General features: G+C 46.9%; 1 protein-coding gene across 1 annotated transcript in view; it reads right to left on the bottom strand.

Moving 5' to 3' along the window:
* The window catches only part of LOC137373172 (di-N-acetylchitobiase-like), a 58,086-nt gene extending 48,181 nt beyond the window's left edge, over positions 1-9,905 (bottom strand). Inside the window, exons 1-3 of the mRNA XM_068038029.1 lie at positions 9,756-9,905; positions 8,508-8,525; positions 7,966-8,128 (exon numbers count right to left, since the gene is read on the bottom strand). Of these exons, the coding sequence (XP_067894130.1) occupies positions 7,966-8,128; positions 8,508-8,525; positions 9,756-9,905 (331 nt within the window). The remainder of the gene's footprint in view (positions 1-7,965; positions 8,129-8,507; positions 8,526-9,755) is intronic.
* Between the last annotated feature and the right edge of the window lie 302 nt (positions 9,906-10,207).

A 10,207-nucleotide genomic window follows, 5' to 3' on the forward strand; every position in this document is an offset into this window, starting at 1 on the left:
CCTCTCTTTTTTTTTCTCCGGGAACTATATATTTTTTTTCATTGATGGGATGGGGGCGGCACTGGCCAGGCCAGCATTTAGTGCCCATATCTAATTTTCCTTGAGAAGGTGGTGGCTGCTGTCCATTTGGGGTAGGTACACCCACAGTGCTGTTAGGAAGGGAGTTCCAGGATTTTGACCCAGCGACAGTGCAGGAACGGCGATATAGTTCCAAGTCAGGATGGTGTGTAACTTGGAGGGGAACTTGCAGGTGGTGATGTTCCCATGTATTTGCTGCCCTTGTCCTTCTAGATGATAGAGGTCGCGGGTTTGGAAGGTGCTGTCTAAGGAGCCTTGGTGAGTTGCTGCAGTGCATCCTGTAGATGGTACACAATGCGGCCACTGTGCATCGGTGGTAGAGAGAGTGAATGTTTGTAGATGGGGTGCCAGTCAAGCGGGCTTGTCGAGCTTCTTGAGTGTTGTTGGAGTTGCACCCATCCAAGCAAGTGGAGAGTATTCCCTCACACTCCTGACTTGTGCCTTGTAGATGGTGGACAGGCTTTGGGGAGTCAGGAGGTGAGGTACTTCCCTCAGGATTCCTAGCCTCTGACCTGCTCTTGTTGCCACAGTATTTAGATGGCTACTCCAGTTCAGTTTCTGGTCAATGGTAGACCCTAGGATGTTGATAGTGGGGGATTCAGCGATGGTAATGCCATTGAATGTCAAGGGACGATGGTTAGATTCTCTCTTGTTGGAGATGGTCATTGCCTGGCACTTGTGTGGCACGAATGTTACTTGCCACTTATCTACCCAAGCCTGGATATTGTCCAGGTCCTGCTGCATTTTGACATGGACTGCTTCAGTATGTGAGGAGTCACGAATGGTGCTGAACATTGTGAAGCAGCTGAAGATGGTTGGGCCTAGGACACTACCCTGAGGAACTCCTGCAGTGATGTCCTGGGGCTCAGATGATTGACCTCCAACAACCACAACCATCTTCCTTTGTGCAAGGTATGAGTTCAGCCAAAAGACCGTTTTCCCCCTGATTCCCATTGACCTCAGTTTTGTTAGGGCTCCTTGATGCCAGACTTGGTCAAATACTGCCTTAATGTCAAGGGCAGTCACTCTCACCTCACCTCTTGAGTTCAGCTCTTTTGTCCATGTTTGATCCAAGGCTGTAATGAGGTCAGGAGCTGAGTGGCCCTGGCGGAACCCAAACTGAGCGTCACTGAGCAGGTTATTGCTAAGCAAGTGCCGCTTGATGGTACTGTTGATAACACCTTCCATCACTTTATTGATGATTGAGAGCAGACTGATGGGGCGGTAAATGGATGGGTTGGACTTGTCCTGCCTTTTGTGTACAGGACATACCTGGGCAATTTTCCACATTGCAGGGTAGATGCCAGTGTTGTAGCTGTACTGGAACAGCTTGGCTCGGGGCACGGCAATTTCTGGAGCACAGGTCTTCAGTACTATTGCCGGAATATTGTCAGGGCCCATAGCTTTTGCAGTATCCAGTGCCTTCAGTCGTTTCTTGATATCACGCGGAGTGAATCGAAATGGCTGAAGTCTGGCATCTGTGATGTTCGGGACTCCAGGAGGAGGCCCAGATTGTTGCAAATGCTACAGCCTTATCTTTCACACTGATGTGCTGGGCTCCCCCATCATTGAGGATGGGGATATTTGTGGAGCCACCTCCTCCAGTTAGTTGTTTAATTGTCCACCACCATTCACGGCTGGATGTGGCAGGACTGCAGAGCTGAGATCTGATCCGTTGGTTATGGGATCGCTTAGCTCTGTCTATCGCATGCTGCTTACATAGTTTGGCACGCAGATAGTCCTGTGTTGTAGCTTCACCAGGTTGACACCTCATTTTGAGGTATGCCTGGTGCTGCTCCTGGCATGCCCTCCTGCACTCTTCTTTGATCATAATCATAAGAACTAGGAGCAGGAGTCGGCTGTCCGGCCCCTCGAGCCTGCTCCACCATTCAATAAGATCATGGCTGATCTTCTCGTGAACTCAGATCCACTTACCCGCGCTCCCACCATATCCCTTAATTCCTTTATTGTTCAAAAAGATATCTACCTTAGCTTTAAAGACGTTTACTGAAGAAGCGTCAACTACTTCACTGGGTAAGGAATTCCATAGATTAACAACCCTCTGGGTGAAGAAGTTCCTTCTTAATTCAGTCCTAAATCTGCTCCCTCTAATCTTGAGGCTTTGTGCTCTTGTCCTAGCTTCACTTGCCAGTGGAAACATTCTCTCTCCTTGTATCTTATCTATTCCCTTCATGATTTTATATGTTTCTATAAGATCCCCCCTCATTCTTCTGAACTCCAATGAATATAGTCCCAATCTACTCAATCTCTCCTCATAAGCCAACCCCCTCAACTCCGGAATCAACCTAGTGAACCTCCTCTGCACCCTCTCCAGTGCCAGTATATCCTTTCTCAAGTAAGAAGACCAAAACTGCACACAGTACTCCAGGTGCGGCCTCACCAGTACCTTATACAGCTGCAACATAACCTCTCTGCTTTTAAACTCAATCCCTTTAGCAATGAAGGACAAAATTCCATTTGCCTTCCTAATTACTTGCTGTACCTGCAGACCAACCTTCTGCAATTCATGCACAAGGACACCTAGGTCCCTCTGCATAGCAGCATGCTGCAACTTTTTACCATTCAAGTAATAATCCTTTTTACTGTTACTCCTACCGAAATGAATGACTTCACATTTATTAACATTGTATTCCATCTGCCAGACCTTTGCCCACTCACTCAATGTATCTATGTTCCTCTGCAAAGTTTCACAGTCATCTGCACACTTTGCTCTGCCACTCATCTTAGTGTCATCTGCAAACTTTGACACCCTACACGTGGTCCCCAACTCCAAATCATCTATATAAATTGTAAATAATTGCGGTCCCAACACCGATCCCTGAGGCACACCACTAGTGACTGCCAACCAGAATAGCACTCATTTATCCCCACTCTCTGCTTCCTGTTAGTCAACCAATCCTCGATCCATGCTAATACTTTACCCCTAACGCCATGCATCCTTATCTTATGCAGCAGCCTCTTGTGCGGCACCTTGTCGAAGGCCTTTTGGAAATCTAGGTACACCACATCCTCTGGGTCCCCATTGTCCACCTTGCTCATAATGTCATCATAGAATTCCAAAAGATTTGTCAAGCATGACCTGCCCTTTAAGAACCCATGCTGCGTCTGCCCAACAGGACAATTTCTATCGAGATGCCCTGCTATTTCTTCCTTGATAATAGACTCAAGCATCTTCCCCACTACAGGGTTGAACCAGGGTTGGTCTCCTGGCTTGATGGTAATGATAGAGTGGGGGATATGCCGGGCCATGAGGTTACAGATTGTGGTTGTGTACAATTCTGCTGCTGCTGATGGCACACAGCGCCTCATGGATGCCTAGTTTTGCATTGCTAGATCTGTTCGAAATCTATCCCATTTAGCACGGTGATAGTGCCACACAACACGATGGACGGTATCCTCAAGTGAAGGCAGGACTTCGTCTCCAAAAGGACTGTGCGGTGGTCTCTCCTACCAATACTGTCATGGACAGAAGCATCTGCGGCAGGCAGATTGGTGAGGACCAGGTCAAGTATGTTTTTCCCTCGTGTTGGTTCCCCCACTACCTTCCGCAAACCCAGTCTAGCAGCTATGTCCTTTAGGTCTCGGCCACCTCGGTCAGTAGTGGTGCTACTGAGCCACTCTTGGTGATGGACATTGAAGTCCCCCACCCAGAGTACATTTTGTGAGCTCGCCACCCTCAGTGCTTCCTCCAAGTGGTGTTCAACATGGAGGAATACTGAGTCATCAGCTGAGGGAGGGCAGTAGGTGGTAATCAGTGGGAGGTTACCTTGCCCATGTTTGACCTGATGCCATGAGACTTCATGGGGTCTGGAGTCGATGTTGAGGACTCCCAGGGCAGCTCCCTCCCTACTGTACACCACTGTGCCACCACCTCTGGTGCGTCTGTCCTGCCGGTGGGACAGGACATACCAGGGGATGGTGATGCCAGTGGCTGGGACATTGTCTGTAAGGTATGATTCTGTGAGTATGACTATGTCAGGCTGTTGCTTGACTAGTCTGTGGGACAGCTCTCCCAACTTTGGCACAAGGCCCCAGATGTTAGTAAGGAAGACTTTGCAGGGTCAACAGGGCTGGGTTTGCCGTTGTCGTTTCCGGTGCTTAGGTCGATGCCGGGTGCTCCGTCCGGTTTCATTCCTTTTTATTGACTTTGTAGCGGTTAGGTACAACTGAGTGGCTTGCTAGGCCATTTCAGAGGGCATGCAAGAGTTAATCACATTGCTGTGGGTCTGGAGTCACATGTAGGCCAGACCAGGTAAGAACAGCAGATTTCCTTCCCTGAAGGACATTAGTGAACCAGATGGGTTTTTACAACAATCGACATCATTAGACTAGCTTTTAATTCCAGATTTATTAATTAAATTCAAATTCCACCTTCTGCTGTGGTGGGATTTGAACCCATGTCCCCAGAGAAATACCCTGGGTCTCTGGGTTACTAGTCCAGTGGTAATACCACTACGACACCACCTACCCCAGTAAGTTGTTGGAAGTCGTTAATGGTTGAAATTCATCGCTGGAGAAGGAAAGTATCACTTATTGCTGGAATTAGACTACAGACTGTTATACTGTTGAAGAACCTTCTTTCCCCATCGGACGGCTGTGAGGACTTCAAGCAACATTGGACTGTAAATTAGCAAGGACCCTAAGTTTTTCTATTTTAAATGTTGTTTATGTCTTAGTAGTGGTTAAGAATTTAGTTTTTCTAATTAAACAATTAATTTGTTGATTTAAAGACACCTGTTTTGGTTAGTCTCCTTCGAGGGTTAATAGATGGTGCAATTTGGTTGGGTCTTTCTTTAATTTGGAAAGTTTAAAATTATATGTTAGGTGATGTGTAGAGGGATGGAATTGAATTAACAATGCGTTTCTCCCACCACAATCAGAATCGTATATTTTGATTGGGGGCTTTGACTGGAGCGGTCGGTAGTAACAAGGCATAGAATTAGTGCTATGATCGTCAATGGAGACCAGCAACAATTCAAAAGAATCTAATCCACCGACTGACCATAATTTAGGAAACCAAACCAAACAGACAAGTTTTCACTTTTATAAATTTTACTTTAACACTCAAACCAAAACCAACATAAATTAAACGTGAAGCAACATACCAATCATGGTCAATATATATGTTACAAATTACACCTTAACTATCAGATACAACATGAATGGGTCTCACTGTTTCACTGAGTATACCACCCAGCATATTTGGCACTAAATTACATTCACACAGTTCTTCACAACTCAGAGGTTCCTCAGCTACATTTTCAGCTCTTTCTTCAAGGATTTAGCCACTGTTCTTCAAACAGTAATCCCCCTCAATACGAACTCCCTAGGTGTGGTCTTTACCACAAGGTGCACTTCTCCAGAATCTCCTCAGCTCTGCTCACGACAGTCTTGATGGCGCGGACTTATCAGTCTTCCCCTTATCTGAGTCCTTTAGTGACAACTTGTGCATTTCATGGCTGGATCTGCTTAGTCAGCTACTTTAAGTAACAGAAACAGCTCCTGGATTGAGTTTTCACTTTCTTCTGCTTGCTGGCACTCCACTTCTGCCTGATCTGCCTTGTTTGGGGAGGACTCTGTCTGCTTTTATCTGGTTCTAACCGGTGTCAGGTACCATGGAAACCTAGTTATTTTTTCAGCTTCTGTTACTGTTTTGTTCGGGTCCATTTCTGTTTCAGTTCTAGTTTTTGCTTTAATTCTAGTTTCCCTCTCAGTTAGGGTCTAAAAAAAAAACAACCTTTGCAACCATGGATTCCATCACAATAGAAAAAGGGTGGCAAAAGGAGGTGCCGATTACAGACCTGAAAGGTGATTTACACGTGATGAGATTTTACCTTAAAAGGTCACCTCTGTGGAGAGAGAGGTAGGGGTCAACCAAAGACTACAGAAGGCCAAAATTTTCCATCCAGAGAAGCTGTGAGGCTGACCAGCTCAGCAAATGAGCACTACCTCCAAAACGCCATTTGAAAACATCTTTGAACAACTGAGGCAGAGAGAAATTGCCAAAGTGACTTTGAATTTCCCACTTGCAGCAGTAAAGCAGAAGTCTGCAGCACCTCAGCAAACATCCAGGCCTGCACCTTTGAAAAGACTTTCCTTCCAATATGATTCAACAGATTTCTGCAAACCATGAAATACTTACATCCCTTGGGACTTGAATTACATCTTACCTTCTTCTTTCTCTCCATCTATCCTTGTGTATGTATATGTGTGAATGTGAGTGGGTGAAGGTTGCGATCAACAGTCGGGCTGAAACACGAGCTTTACAGAAACACCATCTGCGGTCAGTTGGGAGGTGAAAAGTAGATGCCAGCCACACCATTTCCCACCTCTCCATAACACATTTGATAAAGTGCTACATAGCAGGTTTGTCAGTAAAGTTAGAGCCCATGGAATAAACAGGACAGTGGCAGCATGGATACGAAATTGGCAAAATGGCAGGAAACAGAGTGTAGTTGTGAACAGTTTTTGGAATGGAGGAAGGTCTATAGTGGGGTTCCCGAGGGGACGGTGTTGGAACCCTTGCTTTTCTTGATCTATATTAATGAGCTAGACTTGGGTGTTTTGGCCACAATTTCAAAATTGGGAGATGACACAAAACATGGAAGTATTGTGAACTGTGAGGAGGATAGTGATAAACTTCAAGAGGACATAGACAGATCAGTGGAACGGGCGGGCAAGTCACAGATGAATTTAATGCATAAAAGTGAATCATTTTGGTCGGAAGAATGAGGAGAGGCAATAAAAATTAAAGGGTACATTTTTAACGGGGGTGCAGGAGCATAGGCACCTGGCGATATCTGTGCACAAATCACTGAAGCTGCAGCGCAGGTTGAGAAAGCATTAATAAAGCATATTGGATCCTGGGCTTTATAAAAACAAAGCAGTTAGGATAAACCTGTATAAAACACTGTTCAGCCACAAATGAGTATTGTGTCCAATTCTGGGCACCACACTTTAGAAAGGATGCAAAGGGTGCAGAAAAGATTCATGAGAATGGTTCCAGGGATGAGGAACATCAGTTATGTGGATATGTTGGAGAAGCTGGGCTGTTCTTCTTGGAGAAGAGAAGATTAAGAGGAGATTTGATGGAGGTGTAAACGATCATGAGGAGTCTGGACAGGGTAGACAGAGAAACTGTTCCCATTGACAGAAAGATTGAGAACTTGAAGACGCTGATTTAAGGTGAATGTCAAAAGAAGCAATGGCACATCAGGAAATACTTTTTCATGCAGCGAGCATTTACGATCTGGAATGCACTGCCTGAGAGTGTGGTGGAGGCAGCTTCAATGGAACTCTTCAAAAGAGAATTGGATAATTATCTGAAGAGAAAAATTTGCAGTGCTATGGAAAAAGATGGGGTAAGGGGACGAGGTGAGTTGCTATTGCAGAGTGCTGGCACAAATAGGGCCGGCTGAATGGCCTCCTTCTGTGCTGTAACTATTCTGTGATTCTATGAATACAGAAGACGTGTGTTGATATAAGATTTTTCAAATATCAAAAAATCTGGAGTACAGAATCATTAGCAGAATAATTAATAGTTGTTTCGGAGCTGTCCAGGTATTTCAGCACTGGAACATCAAGAACAGCAATATCACAGAATGACATAAAATATACAGCACACAAACAGGCCATTCGGCCCAATCAGTCCATTCCGGTGATCATACTCAAGCCTCAAACACTGACCCGAAACGTTAACTCTGCTTCTCTTTTCACAGATGCTGCCAGAGCTGCTGAGTGGTTCCAGCATTTCTTGTTTTTACCTCAAACCTGTACACTGCATGTTCCATTACGTGGTTCTCAATAATACAGCTTGCATTAGAAGACAGAAGAATATTTGATTTTTTCTGTGATAAAATTAGTTACCTTTCAGGACAACTCGAACTTTATTTGCGTGAGCATGACACACAAGATCAGCTTGTGGAGAATTCAGGGCGACAACAGTCGTGACCTTGGACCAGTCATAATGTATCCAATCTGTTCCTCCACGATAAAACGCCAGGACCTGATACAAAAATAAAGCTGTCAGCTGCAGTAATGAAGGATATAAAACTGACATTAAAAATATAGATTTTCCTGATCAATATAATTGTCCCCAGGGTACAGGATAAGGAAGGGATAATGAACACATCTAGTCTGCAGGTTATATTGATGGAGCTCCTGTTCCTGCCACACTGCCCACTTAGTAACATTACTCTGAAATAAATACTAACCTCATCAACTACACAGCAGTTACAGAGACATTTAACACAAACATTTGTTCAAAGATCTGCTAAATTGTATTCAGTTTAATCATGACCAGGGTCCCAGTTTTACAATGACCGAGGTTAAATCACAATTTTATTCCATGTGATTCCAGGATTTGTAACTGGTGTTTTGGGGATCAATATTGTGTGAAATCTGCAAACCTGAACCATGGTATGAGGCTGTAAGAGTTAGATCACACATCATTTAAGACTCTGCACATTGGAGAAACATTAAAAACACATTTTATTGATGCTGTACTTGTTAAAATATCTTTGCACTGCCCAATACTACGGCTGGTCCTATTTTACACAGGCTGTAACTATACCAAGATTAACACTTGAACATATGTATTATATATAACAGGATTCTCTTTGCATTTCAACAATAATCTGAGCTGCCCCTTGCGCCGCTGCACCAGCTTCACCTGTCACTGACCCCGACTCACAGCCTCAGCCTGTTCCTGATACTTGGACTGTGTTAACGACCCCTCTCCAGTCTGTATCTCCCCCGGAGACAAGGCTGGAGCCTGACTGGTGAATTCTCTTTCCCACCTCAACCCAGCCCAGCCCGAGTCCCCCCAGTCCAGTCCAGCCCAGCCTGAGCCCCCCAGTCCAGTCCAGCCCAGCCTGAGCCCCCCAGTCCAGTCCAGCCCGATCCCCCCAGTCCAGTCCAGCCCAGCCCGATCCCCCCAGTCCAGTCCAGCCCAGCCCGATCCCCCCAGTCCAGTCCAGCCCAGCCCGATCCCCCCAGTCCAGTCCAGTCCTGCCTGAGCCCCCCAGTCCAGTCCAGCCCAGCCCGATTCCCCCAGTCCAGTCCAGCCCAGCCCGATCCCCCCAGTCCAGTCCAGCCCAGCCCGATCCCCCCAGTCCAGTCCAGCCCAGCCCGATCCCCCCAGTCCAGTCCAGTCCAGCCTGAGCCCCCCAGTCCAGTCCAGCCCGAGTCCCCCCAGTCCAGTCCAGCCCGAGCCCCCCAGTCCAGCCCGATCCCCCCAGCCCAGCCCAGCCCGATCCCCCCAGTCCAGCCCAGCCCGAGCCCCCCAGTCCAGTCCAGCCCGATCCCCCCAGTCCAGCCCAGCCCGAGCCCCCCCAGTGCACCCCAGCCCGATCCCCCCAGTCCAGTCCAATCCAGCCCGAGCCCCCCAGCCCAGTCCAGCCCGAGCCCCCCAGCCCAGTCCAGCCCAGCCCCGGGGGGGTGGAGTCCCGGCCCCTGGTGTAAAAGGAACATCCTAAAGAGGACAATCTCTGACCTTCCACATCAGTGCGGGTGAGAGGAGCTGAACCACATGAGGAAAGGCAGGAGCTCACATCCCAATGCTCCATTCCAAGTGTTACTGCTCAACACACTTCAAAAGACAACTTCAAGTAAACTAACTCTTTTCCCGAGGGAATTTAATGATCTGAGACACTCACCTCAACTTGGTACTGATGGTCTGCGGGTATGGGGAGACACAGATCCCGTGGTAAACATGGACACGGATTCTGGGAAAAGACCCCGGAGTCTCCGCCGATCCACAGCGCCAGCACCGCCAGAGCCCGCACCAATACCAAACTCCAGCGCATCCTCTCCGCCGGAGATGAAAATCCGTCAGACACAGTGAGATGGTTTATTTATATTGAGCTGCATGTGACTGATGATGAAACCTCCTGGATCTCTATCTCTATCTCACTTTGTGTGATAATAGTGGAATGTTGACGCAAGCTTCATCCTGTCAAATGCAACTTTGTTGGGAAGTTCTCTTCTCCCCCTCTCTTCCTGTCTTGTGCAACATTCGTCCCTGAACCTTTGCAGCACTTCCTCCCTGTCTTGACCAGCTTTCTTCTCTGAACCTCTCTCTCCCTTTCTGACTTTGCCAATATTCATC

Source organism: Heterodontus francisci, chromosome 8, assembly GCF_036365525.1.
Source record: "Heterodontus francisci isolate sHetFra1 chromosome 8, sHetFra1.hap1, whole genome shotgun sequence".
Taxonomy (NCBI): Eukaryota; Metazoa; Chordata; class Chondrichthyes; order Heterodontiformes; family Heterodontidae; genus Heterodontus; species Heterodontus francisci.